The sequence below is a fragment of the Athalia rosae genome, chromosome 5, assembly GCF_917208135.1.
Source record: "Athalia rosae chromosome 5, iyAthRosa1.1, whole genome shotgun sequence".
Lineage (NCBI taxonomy): Eukaryota > Metazoa > Arthropoda > Insecta > Hymenoptera > Athaliidae > Athalia > Athalia rosae.
The window spans coordinates 13,198,326-13,215,513 of NC_064030.1; the positions used below are offsets into that span (position 1 = coordinate 13,198,326).

Genomic DNA, 17,188 nt, shown 5'->3' on the forward strand with positions numbered 1-17,188 from the left:
TACATTCCCGGTTGCTAACTATCTCCCGTATTTTTCGCTTGCCGGGAGAATCATTCAGTCGACGATCGCGACGCTCACTTGGGGGGGGGGGGGGGGGGGGGGGGGGCAACCGAATTTCCATGAAATAGCGTTGAGTGCGAATATCTTTCGGACCGGAACGGGAGCACCGCCGACGTCATCCGACGGAGTGGCCGCGCGTTAAACGAGTGGCTGGCAAAAAGTCGGCGAGAAGAACAATTTATCTCATTGCATGAAACTTTCATGAGGACGAGACTCCTAACCCCCCCCCCGTATAAACTCACCTCATCTTCGAAGCAGCTGGCGAATGTTGTGCGCTCGGTAAAAATCGCCTGGCTAGCTCCCGTTCTTTCTTCTTCTCTTCCACATCCCTCAAGCTCGCCCGCCCGCCCGCCCTCGACCTTTTAACACCAACGCGAATTTCTCCGTCGAGGCGGGCTATTAATTATGATCACACGGATCGGAGGTCAGCTCCGGAGTCTGCGCCGGCACCATTTTCTCCGGGGGATTCCCCCGAGTCTGTATTAACTAATTGTACGTTATGTGTTCTCCAACTCACCCTACGGTCTGTCCGTGCTCCGCCGTTGCGAATACACACCTGGACAATGTTGCGTTCTCGTACGCCGGCGGAGGCGGAAGGACGAAGAGGAGGAGGGGGAGGAGGCGGCCGCCCCCCCGACTTCCAACCGAAACTCCTACTCTCCCTGACCATCTGTGGAATGATGAGCAAACTGTCAAACTGACTCTGCAGCAACCGACCGCATATGTTGCACGGACACAAATTCCGAGCTTTTGTTGACTCGCGGGACTCCTCTAAAGCAAATCAAATTACCGTCAAATTCAATTCCGGGATGATGGCGTTTACTCTGCGGCTCGCTATTCCTCTAGCCTTCGCTATAAATTAGAGGCAAAAGAAAAAAAAAAACAAAAAAAGGAAAAAAAAACAAACGGGGGGAAAAGATCCGTTTCGGTAGCGTCGAATTTCGTTCTTCTTGACCCCATCTGGCGGCGAAGATTTTCGTCAAATTACGGAAGCGGCAAAATTTTATCAAATCGTCATTCTTCGTTGTTTCGTTTCATCTGCGGTGAAAACTTTTCTTTCGAAAAAGTCAAAGAGAAATGAGAAGGTCCGGAAATAAAGGAAGGACGATCGCGAGAGGGAGAAAGAGGGAGAACGATCGTTGAGAGTACTCGAAAATGAAGAGCGCTCGTAACACGAGACACGCCGATGGAGTAACCGAATGAGTGGTATGCATAGGATCGTATATCACCTGTAAAACCGTTCGGAATCGAAGCTGTGCAAGATTGGAAAATGGTCGTAGAGCTCGGCTCGAGTTCCAGAAGTATTATTTATGGTGGAATGTTGATTCAGGCTAATTGGAAATTCGGAAATCGACGGCGCGACGGTGATACAACCTATGGCGAGGCGATGTTCTCGAATGTGTTCGCCTTCGGTCGGCGTACAGGTTAGGTTAGGTTTCGCCATGTGGGGTTTCGGCATACATACTGGGACAATAGTGCGTCCGCTCGATACCCACATGCGCTCACATTCTCGTAGATGTGGATCGCGCATTGTCCCCCAGTTTCGCGGTCTGAGGCACGCCAAACATTTGTCTGTACAAGTGCGTACGGTACAGGTGGTACATTGCACGACTCGGTATGCCGTGGGACCTCAGAGGGAATCACTTGAATGAATGAAAGTGTAACAGATACGGAAAATGAATTCATTCATCGACGACGCGAAATGGCGAAATTTTATCTACACTTCATCTCATGATACCGCGACCTCGTTAAAAATATTTTAGAGAAAAATTCTGAACAAATTCCAACCATCCTAGTGGAAATCCATGCAACTTTTCGTCCTCTGACATCTTTACCGAAACCCTGTAGTTCTTGGATTACGCCGCATTTTCTGAAACTTGCCTTTTTCCCTAGAAATCCAATGATGGCGCGCAAAAAAAAAAGCACAAAATTCTTTGAAAAATTGAAAATGAAGTTCTTGACACACTTTCTCAGTTTTTCATAAAAACAATACCGTTGAATAATTTTTCCGTAGGTTATGCACCCGAATGGCTACATTAAAAAATTTGTACCGTCTCCAAAAAACTAGTAAAGTTTTTTCCAAAACAGCAAAATGACACCGAATCTGTCCCCCTCAAAACTCTGTTTAAAAAACCAGATTATCTTTTTTCTTTCAATCGAAATATCCAACTTTTAGTGTGACTAGCAATCTCGACAAGAGTATCCAAACTTTCAAGCGGCATTGTACGTGATTTTTGCGGAATAATAAATCTCAATACGAATTTGTACCATGTGTAACGCATATCTAGATGTGTATCCCTGATATTATTTCCGGTCTGAAGTTTGAAACGAAAATTATCTTCAGCTATAACTACAGTTCATCCAGAGGATACATCGCGCTTCAAAAAAAAAAAAAACGATAACGAACATCTTCGTTTGAAAAGAGGTGCCGCAATTAGGGGAACCTCGACGAAGAGGTGAGCCAAAATGAGATGGTTCGATGGTTAGTTTTTCAATCAGGTCAGACCACTGTGGAGTTGATCATTGACTCGGTTTATCTGTTCATTCGATAGAATCTTGATTTTCTGGTGTGAAGAGAAGAGAAGAAAATAAAGAAAAAAAAGAAAGAAGAAGAAGAAGAAGAGGAGAAAAAAAAACCGTGGCGATAGCCCGGCAAGTGTGATGAAGTGTTTCTTCTCAAATTTTTTTTACCTTTCGCTCTTTTTATTTTTACAAAGTTTTGATTGCGTGGAGCGACTGGTAGGTGGTAAGGGAGTCGAAAGTTTTCGAAAAACCTCACAAATTGCCGAACTTGCTAACACGAGGCGGGTTTATTCCCGATCCGTTGGTTCGGTGGAGGTGATTCCGTCATCGATTAATGTGAAAAGGTTCGATTCGCATGCACGTCAGGTGTCGGGGGTAAAACCCTGGACCTTTGAATGTCGTCGGGACGTTCGTTCGCCGTCGGAGTCCGGTCGGTGAGCTTTGCGCCGGCGAGAAGAAAGCCCTAAAAAGCCCTATTTGCACTAAAATTGAAACAGAGCCAAAACGGTTTAAAATTTCTTATCTGCTGACGCGACATTCACGCCGCCACCTTTTCGCGTCGATACATCTTGTTAAGTCTTGGTGGGTCTTGGCGACCTCCGTTGATACGCGAAGTTTGCCAGTCTGACCTCACCTGGATGCGACAATGAACGGAGAACGTGGACGGAATATAGTCGCCGTTCCATCAACAACGTCAGGTTTCAGTCAGAACGTTCCGCCACAACAAAACTTATCACTATAACGTAGTCTTCCTTCAAGAGGGATGACGTGACGTGAAGAAAACTTAGTCCTCGACCATAGAGTTCGGTGTGGTTATTGAACGGCACAAGATCGCTGACGAATAAACTCCGAGGAATTGGAAAAGCTCGAATCACGAGCAGGCCACAAAAATCTCTGCAGTTGAAAGTGGGTACGGTCGACGGTGTAGCGGCGCTAATTCATTTTTCCGAAATAAATGCAACGGGCACGAAGACGACGACGAAAAAAAGGAGGTTAGGTAGAGACGGGAGATAATTCCTTTGAAAGAAAATTGCATGTCCCAATAGAATACATGAGGGAGTTGGAAGGACGCAGGAAGATCCTGCAGTCGGTGTGCCATCGAATGAAATAAAACGCTCGATAAACGGCCGGCTCGGAGACCGCTTTTAATCGGATAGAGTATAGCGAAGGTAGTACCTCAGTTGTTCGAGGAATTCTCTCCGGTGTGGTCGTGGTGCCGCTGCTATTTCTATCGGCACACATTCGCCGTCTCCCTATCTTGGGCCAACAAACTTCTCCCGACTGAATTAAAGATACGATCTCACCCTTCGCACTTCAGTCATACCGCTTTTGACCTCCCCTTCCACCCTCGAACCAGCGGCCATCTCTTCGTGGCTACTTGAACCTTTTTTAGACTTCCCTAACCTCACCCGTCTTTGCAACGACGCTTTTCACCTACTCTGTACACGTATACTGGCTGACGATGCTCACTCGCGGTTATGAGAAACCACGGGTAGCTGAGGAAGTCGCTAGCCTATTTTCTACGACACGTATCTCGTCGTCGTATCGAATATGAAGTTTTTCAAGTCTTTCAGAGGTTAGTATCCAAAGACAAATTGAATCGCTCGAATTCACGCACGTTTAAAACTGATCTTTGATTCGAGAAGTTTTAGAGTGAGAAGAGTAAGTGTCAGTTACAATGCACACAACAATTGAGGGATCACTTGAATTCTGTCCTAAAAAAGACACATTTTTTAACGAGTGTAACTTCGTGGAAAATGGGCGGAATTCGATGAAAAGATGCAGTTTCGGAGCTTGAAGCTTTGACTTTGAAATTGTCATCCTGAATTTGGGGTTTGCGAAGTCTTTCCTTAAACTTTACAACTGTGAAGTTATGAATGTCGAAATTTTGCGTTTTGCTTTTTTTTATTTTGTAACACGGTAACCATGTTTGGAAGAAATTGCACAAAGATGGCGTCATATGGGGTTCGTAGCTCGAAAATTCCCCTTGAAAATTCTTTTTTTCCATCATTGTGTAATTTTTTGTTACCGAGTACTTCGTGTTTGAACCGTTGACTACATTGTTGCAAGTTGGTCGTCAAAAGTGTCATTCGGCAGGAGACAATCAGGCGATAGTGAAGTATGCGAGATTTATTCTGGCGAGTCACAGGAATTCGAGAAGATTTTTGAGTACTATGAGATCACCGCGGCGCGCTAGAAGTCGTAATTTTGGTCGGCAAAGAAATAAAGAAAACAGAAAATTGCAGGTATCACTATGCTTCATAAGATTGATGCTCAACATTCCGTCTACCAGTATCACGAAAAAGTAAAAAAAAAAACTAAAAACCAGTTTCAACTTCCTAAATTTTCAGTTTTTCGTTCGATTTCTCGATACCGATCGATCGTAGGTAAAAAATTCCTATAACCTGAATCTTAAAACTTCGTCTGAACAACAAATAAACATCCGATCATAATTCTCGTATCACCACGGAGAACCGACTTATCGGCAAAATAACGAAATTTCACCCTTTTCCATGATGGCGGCGAACGCTCACGGGAAATCTTGGTAAACGATGCGAAGTCAAACTTTTCTCAATCCCCCCCCCCTGCCCCACAGCATATCCAAAAATCAGCTTTCTCGGTTCATTATCCTTTCCAAGCCCTTTTTTCGCATTTTACAATTCCTGTGATATCATACCACTTGTCAAACCTTGTAGAGCGCCGTGTATTGCATTCGGCGACAAAGACACGACGAGAAACTGAGCTTACGGAGAGAAACCAGGAGATATGAGGCAGGTGGGCACGGACGGATAGCCTCGCAGGTGGATGGGTGGGCGTGTTACACTCCTGCTTTCGTGGTTCCCTCCGCTAACCTCGTATCAAGGCCTGAGCAAACACTCTACAGTTTGCCTACCCATCCAACCTCTACTTATGTTAGTGACGTTGCGCGTTACACGACAAGTTTAGGTACACGTTTGCGGGGAGAACGGTCCCCGGGATACGCTATTATAAGTACTCCGGTTCATGACGCTGTTCCATCTAATCTAACCGAGAACTTATTCATCTACTCTGTGGGTTCTTGTAATGGATCATGCGAACAATTTCGGAACACCCGAGGTGAACACGCAGCAAATCAGTGGCAGCGAGTTTTTGTATAAAATAAATGTCACGACAGTCTGGATAATGTGTGGCAAGTAACTTATTTCCGAATTTGAATGTTAAACGAAATCATTGAAACGTCGGTTTTTGTAGATCGCTAATTTTGTCGAGCCCGTTCTTCGCTGTACAGCTACTTGAAATTAGGTCAAAGTTGTGGAGTACTTGGATAGAATTGAGGGTGTCACATCATGTGATTTCCAATTCTACCATTTTTACATCTTTTTTGATTATTACGAGATCCATTTCTGTCTCCTCGCGAAAAATGCCCTTCGCGATTCCTCTTTATGGAAACCTGAAGTTTGTTCACAATGTCAAGTCGCAGCGCAAAGACTCCAATCAAATTTCAACAATTCGCGACAAATTATCTGTTAAAATTACAGAACATTGTTGGTAACGTAGACGTTCAAGCGAAAAACTGATCGTCACTAACCAGAAAAACACCGTTAAGCCTGAACAAAGTTACTCTTTAGTGTATCGTTATCGCAGGAGCGAAGTAAAAGCGGAATGATGTTTTCAAATCTCGAATTGAGATGGCAGACATATGGCGGATAAACAAGCGCGATTAATATCGTACGACTGATGAAAGTTGTATGTACTCGGCTCGCGACATAAATAGCCGGTGATCTGGTCTCGTCGCGTTAGTGTAATGATTGCTCTTTGAGCAGTCCAAACAACCGGAGTAGCGCAATCCGATTCCGGAAAAACAAACGCGCCATCGCGGCTTCTGAAACTGTTCACCGGGTTTTGCGAAATAGCGAATCAGAGGAGAAGTTCTTTTCCAAAAAAAAAATGGATTTGTGGACAATCTTGGTAACTTTATTAGTGGGTGTCGTTTGCATCTACTTGTTCAAGAACGTAACCTGGAATCATGTTCACTTGAAGAAACTGGGCGTTCCGCACGTCAAGCCGCTTCCACTTTTCGGGAACATGGCGGGTGTGGTGTTCCGAAAAAAACTGTTAACGGATATGATGAACGAGGTGTACTCCGCGAATCCCGAAGCTAAGTATCTTGGCCTCTACGACTTCGGAAGCCCGATAATTTTGATCAAGGATCCCGAGCTGGTGAAATCCATAGCTATCAAAAATTTCGACAGTTTTCCGGACCACAAGTTCTTCTCCGATCTGACCGGTGAAACTCTGTTCGAAAAATCATTGTTCTCGCTCAAAGGTGACACTTGGCGGAGAATGAGGGCCCTATTGAGCCCCTCTTTCACATCCAGCAAGATGAAGATGATGTTCAAAATAACGTCGGAGTGCTCGGTGGACTTCGGGGAATCTATAGCGTCGCTCGATCCGCTACCGGAGGCGATGGACATGAAGGACGTATTCGGAAGGTACTCCATCGACGTGATAGCGACGACAGCCTTCGGCTTGTCCATTAATTCCATTAAAAATCCGGACAACGAATTTTACCGAATGGCGACACGGCTAGCGTTCAGCAATACTCGAATGTCCAAGTATTTGCTGGTCAAAAGTTTCCCTTGGTTCGCTCGCTTGATCAACCTGAAACTCCTGGACGTCGAGGCCACCGAGTACCTCGAAAACGTCGTGCGAGACGCGGTGGCGGCCAGAGACGAACGGGGAATAGTCAGGCAGGACATGTTGCAGTTGTTGATACAAGCGAGAAACGAAGACAGTAAAATTTCGTTGACCAACGACGACCTGATCATCCAGGGCTTCGCCTTTCTCGTCGGAGGATCCGACAGCCCCACGATGACCATGTGCTTCACAGCCCAGTTACTGGCTCTGAATCCCGACGTCCAACGGAAGCTTCAGGCGGAAATTGATGACGTCCGAGGTCGAAACGGTGGCGACGTTTCCTACGAGGAACTGAACGCGATGAAGTACATGGACGCCGTAGTGAGCGAGACGCTCAGACTGTATCCACCTGCGGTCGCCATGGATAGGGTGTGCGTGAAGAGTTTCACTCTACCCCCGCCGCTGCCGGGCGCGGAACCGGTCGAGGTGAAGCCAGGAGAAACTCTTTGGATACCGGTGCACAGCTTCCATCGCGACCCCAAATATTTTCCGGATCCGGACAAGTTCGACCCCGAAAGGTTCAACGATGAGAACAAGTCCGGTATAAATCCCCTGACTTATTTGCCCTTCGGAATCGGACCGAGAATGTGCATCGCCAATCGTTTCGCTCTAATGGAAGTTAAACTGGTATTGTTTCACTTGCTGGCCAGGTGCGAACTGTTGCCCTCTTCGAAAACAAGATCGCCGATAAAATTGGGCGCGAGAGGCCTCATTGTGATGCCCGAAGAGGGTTTCTGGCTGAAAATTAGAGTACGGTAGCGATTCGATGTATGGCTTGGATAAATAATGATGCGTACAAATGTAATATGTACACGTAGCTTTTGATTTCACTTTTTTTTTTTTTTTAATAAATTATCGATCGGAAATTTATAACTTGACCGAACTATTGCTTTTTAGCTATCACGAAGTGGCTGTGAAAATTGTAAGGCAGGTAACTGCTAGTCGTGTAAAAAAATCAAATAATGGAATAAATAGTCAAAAAAATCTCACCACATTCCTTGAAATGGAGAATAGTTCCAAATCTTTTACTGGATTCCCCTGAATTTTTTCAGATTTCACAAAATAGTTTCAATTGGAGAAAAAGAAGCAAAAAAAAAAAAACAGTTATAACTCAAACAGGGCTGGTCGGAAAATTTTTTTTTCAAGTATTCCAGAGCTCGGACAATGCCACAAAAAAATCACGAGTGGAGTCTGAGACGGTGAGGTCTGAAAAATTTCTATTCATTTGAATACGGCGACGAGCTATAAAGTAATGCGAATTTAAGTATCTGACCTAAAAGGTACGTGAGTTAATCTGCGAAGTTGGAGGCATCGTTCATCGCGTTGGTATTGCGAATAGCTAGCTCGGACCTCGCAGCCGGCTGCGTGCCACTCCCACTCCGCTTCACCCTCGTGTCAATTGTTTGTTCGTGCGTTGTTCAATTGTACCGAAGGAGATATCACGTGTATCGTAACGACGTGTGATTAGGTGATTAGTGGAAAAGGCGTAGATTTGTCCCTCGTTCGACTCGGAGTACATTTAGCGGAGTAGTCTGTTCCAAACTGCATTCGACACGACTTCGCTGTCAGCCCCTCACGGTGGAACTGCGTTCGCGTGAATAAGTCGATAAAAAAACATTAGATCGATTCTAGCAAGAATCAGACGCCTCACCGAATGCGAGTGTGATTAGCGACGGTGTCTTACATCGAGCCGTCCGGTGCGCTCGTTCGATTTTTGAGATATCGTCAGCACCATGGAAACGTGGGTGATACTCCTGACGATACTGGTGGGTGCGGCGATCTACTGGTTTTCCACTCGCAATTTCAACTTCTTCAAAAATCTCGGTATACCGTACGTGAAGCCATGGCCGATCTTTGGAAACATGGGAAAAATGTTCTTCAGGATCGAAGCGATGCCCTACATGATTCAGGAGGTCTACAAAAGCCACCCGGACGCAAAATACATCGGATTCTTCGACTTTTCAACTCCGATCATAATGATAAGGGATCCCGAACTGATAAAGCAAATCGCGATAAAGGATTTCGACAGTTTTCCCAATCACAGGATGTTCATCACCTCGCCGAACGAGCCACTCTTCGAGAAAAATCTCTTCGCTCTGAAAGACGACGAATGGAGGGAGATGCGGGCGCTTTTGAGTCCAGCCTTTACTTCCAGCAAAATGAAAATGATGTTCGAAGTTGTGTCGCGATGCGCGATCGACTTCACCGACTACTTGGCGGCACAGGATCCTCAGCCCGAAGAGCTCAACATGAAGGAAACCTTCTCCAGATACACCCTGGACGTGATCGCGACCACGGCGTTCGGACTGTCCACGAACTCCATGAGAGACCGCGATAACGAATTCTACAAAATAGGAAAAGAGGTCTCCAATTTCACCGGTTTGAAATTGCTCAAGTTCTTCGTCATGCGAAGCTTTCCCTGGCTAGCGAAGCTCGTCAACGTCAAAATCCTTGACGGCAAATCGTCCGATTACTTCACGAATGTGATAAAAAGTACGATAGAAACGAGAGAAAGAGAAGGAATCGTAAGACCGGATATGATTCACTTGATGATGCAGGGAAGAGACAGGAAGGGTAAGTCCGCCCTGTCCTTGGAAAGTATGACCGCTCAAGCCTTCATATTTCTTCTTGGCGGACTCGAGAGTCCGGCAGTGACGATGTCCTTCGTTTCCCAACATCTGGCGCTGAACTCTAACGTTCAGAAGAAGCTCCAAGCCGAAATCGATGAGATGATGAAGAAAAGTCGAGGGAAAGTCTCCTACGAAGAGATTAACGCGATGAAGTACCTGGACGCCGTCGTTAACGAAACCTTGAGGATGTACACACCTGGTGTAATGTTGGACAGGATCGGTTCCAGAGGATTCACCCTTCCCCCCGCGTTGCCGGGACTCGATCCGCTGCACATGAAACCCTTCCAAAACGTTTGGATTCCGGTGCACTCTCTGCATCACGACGAGAAGTATTATTCGAACCCGGATCAATTCGATCCCGAAAGATTCAATGACGAGAACAAGGACAAAATCGACCCCTTGACTTACCTTCCCTTTGGAATCGGTCCCAGAATTTGTATCGCGAATCGATTCGCCCTGATGGTGGTGAAACTCGCATTGTTCTACTTATTGGCAAAATGCGACGTCTTACCCTGCTCCAAAACCAAACCGAAAATCCGAATTTGCGCCAAGAGTGCCAGTCTAACTCCCGAAGGCGGCTTCTGGTTGAAACTTCGGACAAGAAAATAATGTTTCATTGCGCGTGTATACTCGCTCTATAACAATATTGAATATCGATCGTCGGTATTCCAGACCATTTTTCTCGATGTCATCTTTCGCTGGCCCATTCGAACGTGCAACCGGAGATGAATAAAAAAAAAATGTAAATTTCAAATCGAATTCGATTCACGTTTATTGCATGGATTCCGTTGCCTCACAATCATCATTCTTAATTTTTTCCCGATATTCACTGTACTTCAGATGATCAATAGATGCCGAAGATTGTTTATTCCGTCTGTAGCGTTGGGAGCATAAGGTGATCGGCAATTACGATAAGCGCTCGACCAGTTGTAAGACTTGAAAACAGCGTAAGCACGCTTGTCGGTCGACTGCTGCTGACCATACGAGCCTTACTGTCAACGACGAAGAATATCACGATCGACGCAGATTAGGGGCGAGGCGATTAAAAATACTGCGACGAAGGTCCACGTCACCAACTGAAGCGAGTCGACTTTCATTCGGGACGAACTTCAGCGCTGGGGTCGAGCGCGGGTGACGAAATGCGACAGAGTTTATCGTATCGCGCTGTCAATGAGTAAGTCGGAGAGGCGTTCCTCCTAACCATTGCGTAACTTGAAGCAGCCGTTGAATACGGCAGTTGTGTCCGACGTACGTAAACACCACTTCGCGGTCGGTGCTCGTTCGAGCCTGTACGGATGATAAGTTTCGTTTTGGGCCAACATACCGGTGAATGAAATACGTTTTGACGCCACACAGTCGGTCGTTTTCCATAAATTTTAAAGCGCTATGGACTCCTGGACGATCGTACTCGCGATATTGGTGATAACAGTGGTATACTGGTTCTCTACTCGTAACCACGACTATTTCAAAAAACGTGGCGTTCCGTACGTCAGGCCGTGGCCGATATTCGGCAATATGGGCGAATTGATTTTTCAAACAAAATCGATGCCGCACGCTATACAAGATATCTACAATAGTAGCCCTGACGCGAAGTACGTCGGGTTCTACGACTTCCGAACTCCGATCGTCCTGCTGAGAGATCCCGAACTGATAAAACAAGTCACGATCAAACACTTCGACAGCTTCGCGAACCACAAAATGTTCGTCGATTCGCCGACGGAGCAGCTGTTTCAGAAAAATCTATTCGCCTTGAAAGACGACGAGTGGCGAGAAATGCGAACGCTCCTCAGTCCGGCGTTCACATCCAGCAAAATGAAAATGATGTTCAAAATAGTGTCGCGGTGCGCGGTCGATTTCGCGGAATTCTTGGCCGCTCAGGATCCGCAACCCGAAGCGCATGACGTGAAAGACTCCTTCGGGAGGTACACCCTCGACGTGATCGCGTCCACGGCGTTCGGACTCTCGACGAACTCTATGAAGGATCGCGACAATACGTTCTACACGGTGGGAAGGGACGTAACCAATTTCGCCGGTGTCGGCAAGATGATCAAATTCTTCGTCATCAGGTGCTTTCCCAGGTTGGCGAGATTCTTCAAGGTACAAATTATCGGCGACAAGGCGACGGACTACTTCAAAGATGTGATAAAGACGAACGTGGAGACAAGGGACAGAGAAGGGATAGTGAGACCGGACATGATTCAGCTGATGATGCAGGCGGGGGACAGGAAGGATAAGTCGAGCCTGTCCTTGGACGACATGACCGCTCAGGCGTTCATTTTCCTACTCGGTGGGTTGGAGAGTCCGGCAACGACGATGAGCTTTGCCACCCAGGTGCTCGCGCTGAATCCCGACGTTCGAACGAAACTGCGGGCCGAAATCGACGAGGTGCTGGAAAAAAATGCTGACGGAGTGTCTTACGAAGATTTACACGCGATGAAATACTTGGACGCCGTGGTGAATGAAACCCTGAGGATGTTCACACCGGCTTTTGCCTTGGACCGAATCGCTTCCAAGGAGTACACTTTACCCCCCGCGTTACCCGGCCTCGAGCCGATGAGGATAGAACCCTCCCAAGGTATCTGGATTCCGGTTCACGCTCTGCATTACGACGAGAAATATTATCCGAACCCGGACGAATTCGACCCGGAAAGGTTCAGCGACGTAAACAAGGATAACGTCAACTCCTCGATCTACATACCTTTTGGTATAGGTCCCAGAATTTGTATCGCGAATCGTTTCGCTCTGATGGTGATGAAGCTCGCTTTGTTTCATCTTCTTGCAAAGTGCGATGTTTTACCGTGCTCGAAAACCAATCCGAAAATCAAGATCAGCACCAAAGCTTTCACCCTACAGCCTGAAGGCGGCTTCTGGTTGAAAATCCAAGCAAGGAAGTAGATTTGCTGTTGTAATAGTTTACTTGAAACGGCCATTCATTTTTATATAAGAATTTTCCAATTCTTCACGCAATACTCTTCTTGCAGATCCAGCTAACTTGGCAACCAAGAGAAGAAATCGAACCTAACCTTCACTTCCTTATGCAAATTTTTTTAATTCTTGTATTACGATGAGAGAATTTCTTTCACAGGGATTCGTCAAACTTTTCAGATTCAGTGAAGAGAACAACAACCATCAACCAAACATGAGAATCGTAACTAACATATTTTTCGCGATGAATTGCAGAATTTCCATGAAGAATCGTGTTACTCTAGATAATTGATAGAGAACTGTTTATTTTGAGCTTGTCAGCATACTCGATGAGAAAGAAAAAAATTAATTTCCTCTGTAATATACGGAGCGTATACTGTCGACGTAAACGACACAACGTGCAACGTATAATTAAACACAAACACGAGTCGTTGGCAATATTGCTATAATTATAGTTGATCATAACTCACACATATTTCTCCAAACTAGTAAACACTGTACGTATCATAAGAGTATGAACAAGAAATAATATTATTTTTGCGCAATAACCTCGAGTCATCTCGCCATCGTGCTGTGATTCTACGAATCGCTACGGATTCAATAAGAAGTCGATCTTCAAAAAATGCAACTGACGATATTAGGAGATCCAACAACGTCATCTCGGGTCGCAAAAAGTGATGCGGATAAAATTTTAAGCGAAGACTTTGAGAATGGATATTATTCCTTATTCCGAAATGACGAAAAATGATCGAAATGTTTGCGTCTCATTATCGTTCTTTTTTCCCCCCCTTATCCGCCGTAACAATGAACAATTAAAAAAAAAAAGAAATCAAAAAATGTTAATTTTTCAATTATTTCATGATCTAAAATAGAGTCGACCCCATTAATAAATAATCACCATACACATACTGGTATAAAGTAATGAACTCCCATTACAATCGCGCAAAAAAGTCGCACATTTCCAGACCCATTTCTAATGACTTTTAATACGCGATGAATCATCAGACACAAAGCTATTCTTGAATTATTCAGAAAAAACATGATTAAAAATCTAACTAACAATAAGTTACTATCATCAATTGTGAAAAACGGTGGGTACAGTTGTCCCTAAGTTCACTTATTGTTTTCATCCAATTCCCGTGTCGGTCGAGTGGAGCCGACGAGTCTTGGACTCATCGCCAATGTCATTGTCAATGTCATGTAAAATTTTTATCATGCGTCACAACAATGAACTGATTGTCAGAAAATACGTTCTACGCAGCACACTCCAGTCGGACATGAGCTCGGAGCTATAATCTTTCCGTCGACACGTACACGGTGAAATTTCCAAATATTTTATACCTGCGCTCACACAAAACAAAACCAACATATCGAATCAAAACAAGTACGATGACGAAGCGATTGCTTCCCGTCGCCAATAGAGATATGAACAGTCTTTTTTCAGACTGACCGCATCTTATTGTGTGCGTGACGGTCAAGTGCGGCCAATTAGATACGTTCGTGTGGGACGCTATCGTACACCGACGCTATCAATGAGAGGTGATTGAGGAGTTTAATCGTTGAATGTTATGTCATTCAGAAGCACTCGTTTCAGACCGCGGCGAAAGGTAACGTACATGAAACGCTTTAGCGCTATCGGTACTTGAGAATATAATCAGTGAAGCTGATGGGATTAGGATTTTGACGCATGGCTTATCGTTTACCACGACCATCGAAATGTTATGATCTTGCTCGCAATATAGCAAACGATATTGACGAATGTACTAATTGTGTATTTACTTTTTACTCTTGATCCGAACGGTCTTTCAAAAAGTAAAACATCCCGAGCTCTGAAACATCGCCGATCGTTGGTAACTTGGGTTTTTCAGTAAAAAAAATGAAGATAATCTAGTACAGTGGATTGAACCTGAAAATGAATTTCATGGATGATTATCCTCGACTTTCTTTTGTTCGAATTATTTCTCACTCGCTTCTAAATAAATTGAAAAATTGAAGAGAAAGTCACGCTTTACCCTTAAAACTCGTATACAATATTCATTGCCGATCGGTTCGCTTAACCTTCTCAAGTTCGTACATAATGACAGGTGAATTCAAAACAAGTGAAAGCACAAGGTCGTGTTACCGCTGGTGCGACGGTATCTCCTATCATCGGCAACAGACTGTGGGCGTCGTGTATGATTTCATTTTAAAATAGTCTGTCGATCTTCCGAATGAAAAACTGTCGTTATGTCACCGCCGCAGGTTTTATTTGCATTCGGCAAGTCATCAGCTGGATCGACTCCGGATCGATTGTACCATGAAAATCATTACGCGGTTAAGGTGGCTAATTCCGACAGCATTTGACCTCGAAAGTTACGTGAGTCAATCTCGAGGATCAAATGATCGTTCATTCGGTTCATCAGTGGTGAGTATCGACACGACTTCAAAGCAGCTGAAGAACGTTCAAAGGTCAAGTGCGGCTGATCCGAATCGCGTTGTTGTGACGTTTCGCGTTCGGTTTGGAGCTGCCATTTCATGCTGCAGTCTAGTCCGACCAGCGGTCGAGGCAACTCCGATATCTATACATTGGCCGAGCTACGAAAATAGGAATTGTAATAGCGATTCGTCAACGTCGAGAATTCCGTGAGAAATTGGATTCCAAGTTTTGGGCGCAAAAATTTTTACCAATCGTCATTCGTCATTGTCAAAAATTTCCGCCGCTATGGACTCGTGGACGATAACCTTGACGGTAATAGCAGGTGCGGTCATAATATACTGGCTGTCCACTCGCAATTTCGGTTACTTCAAGAAACGCGGCATCTCTTGCGTACGTCCATGGCCGATATTCGGGAACATGGGCCCGATATTGTTCAGGATGAAATCGTTCGCGGACGTGATGGACGACACTTACAGAAGTCACCCCGACGCCAGGTACGTCGGTTTCTACGAATTTTCCAATCCGGTCATAATGCTGAAGGATCCCGAACTGATAAAGCAAGTGGCGGTCAAGTATTTCGACAGTTTTCCGAATCACAGGACGTTCGCCGATTCACCGAACGAGCCACTTTTCCAAAAGAATCTTTTCGCCCTGGTGGACAACGACTGGAGAGCCATGCGGTCGCTCTTGAGCCCGGCGTTTACTTCGAGTAAGATGAGGATGATGTTCGAAGGTGTAGCCCAGTGTGCGTCGAACTTCGCCGATTATTTGGCGGCCCAGAATCCCCAGCCCGAAAACCTCGACATGAAGGACACCTTCGGAAGATATACACTCGACGTGATTGCGTCCACGGCGTTCGGCCTGTCGACGGACTCGCTGAAACATCGCGAAAACGATTTTTACATGATCGGAAAAGACGTCACCCACTTGGCCGGGATCAGAATGATCAAATTCTTCATCATGCGAAATCTTCCGGGACTAGCGCGGCTGATGAATCTTCGGCTCGTAGACGTCAAAACGACGAACTATTTCGTGGATATCATAAAAACCACCATCGAAACGAGGGACAGAGAAGGAATCGTGAGACCGGACATGATACACTTGATGATGCAAGCGAGGGACAACGAGGCAAAAACTGATTTATCCATGGTGGACATGGCGGCCCAAGCCTTCATTTTTCTCCTCGGCGGATTCGACAGCCCGGCAACCACGATGTGCTTCGCTGCTCATTTCCTCGCCCTCAATCCCCACGTCCAAAGGAAACTGCAGACCGAAATCGATGAGGTTTTGAAAGAGCATCCGGAGGGTGTGTCTTACGAGGAGATACAAGAAATGAAGTACCTGGACGCGGTGGTCAATGAAACCTTGAGGATTTATTCACCCGGTATAGTGTTGGACAGAGTTTGTACGAAAGGGTTCACTCTGCCGCCCGCGTTACCTGGACTCGAACCGTTGGAGGTCAAACCATCCCAAGAAGTTTGGATTCCCATACAGTCCATCCATCGTGACGAGAGATTTTTCACGAATCCGGATGTATTCGATCCGGAAAGATTCAACGAAGTTAACAAGCACAACATCAATCCCTTGGCCTACTTGCCTTTTGGAATAGGTCCGAGAATTTGTATCGCCAATCGTTTCGCTCTAATGGTCGTTAAGCTTGCCTTGTTTCACGTGCTCGCCAAATGCGATGTGTTGCCGAGCTCGAAAACTTGCTCGGAGATCAAGTTGAGTACCTCGGAATTCACGCTGATACCGGCGGACGGGTTCTGGCTGAAGGTTCAATCGAGAAAAAAATAACGTTGCGTTCACTCCTCTTTCGCTTGATCCCGGACATACTCGGTCCGGAAATTATCCTGCCTTTATGAATCAGATTACACATGCAATAAAGCTGTACAGAAAATTGGACACGTGAAAAAATCACTCCGTGTTGGTCGTGTGTGTATGAAATTGAGAGAAT

General features: G+C 45.5%; 3 protein-coding genes across 3 annotated transcripts; all 3 read left to right on the plus strand.

The window, feature by feature from the left end:
• The first annotated feature begins 6,359 nt into the window (after nucleotides 1–6,359).
• LOC105684345 (cytochrome P450 9e2-like) lies at nucleotides 6,360–8,264 on the plus strand. The gene has a single exon (XM_012397629.3). The coding sequence runs from the start codon at nucleotides 6,511–6,513 to the stop codon at nucleotides 8,017–8,019; it is 1,509 nt and encodes a 502-aa protein (XP_012253052.2). The 5' UTR covers nucleotides 6,360–6,510; the 3' UTR covers nucleotides 8,020–8,264.
• Nucleotides 8,265–8,404: 140 nt separating this feature from the next.
• LOC105684346 (cytochrome P450 9e2-like) lies at nucleotides 8,405–10,644 on the plus strand. Its single transcript, XM_012397630.3, has one exon. It carries the CDS (start codon nucleotides 8,994–8,996, stop codon nucleotides 10,497–10,499), a length of 1,506 nt encoding a protein of 501 aa, XP_012253053.2. The 5' UTR covers nucleotides 8,405–8,993; the 3' UTR covers nucleotides 10,500–10,644.
• A 146-nt stretch (nucleotides 10,645–10,790) lies between these two features.
• LOC105684329 lies at nucleotides 10,791–17,136 on the plus strand. Its single transcript, XM_048655996.1, has 3 exons — nucleotides 10,791–12,781; nucleotides 13,821–13,906; nucleotides 15,443–17,136. The coding sequence occupies exons 1-3, from the start codon at nucleotides 11,277–11,279 to the stop codon at nucleotides 17,026–17,028; spliced, it is 3,177 nt and encodes a 1,058-aa protein (XP_048511953.1). The 5' UTR covers nucleotides 10,791–11,276; the 3' UTR covers nucleotides 17,029–17,136.
• Nucleotides 17,137–17,188: the final 52 nt, after the last annotated feature.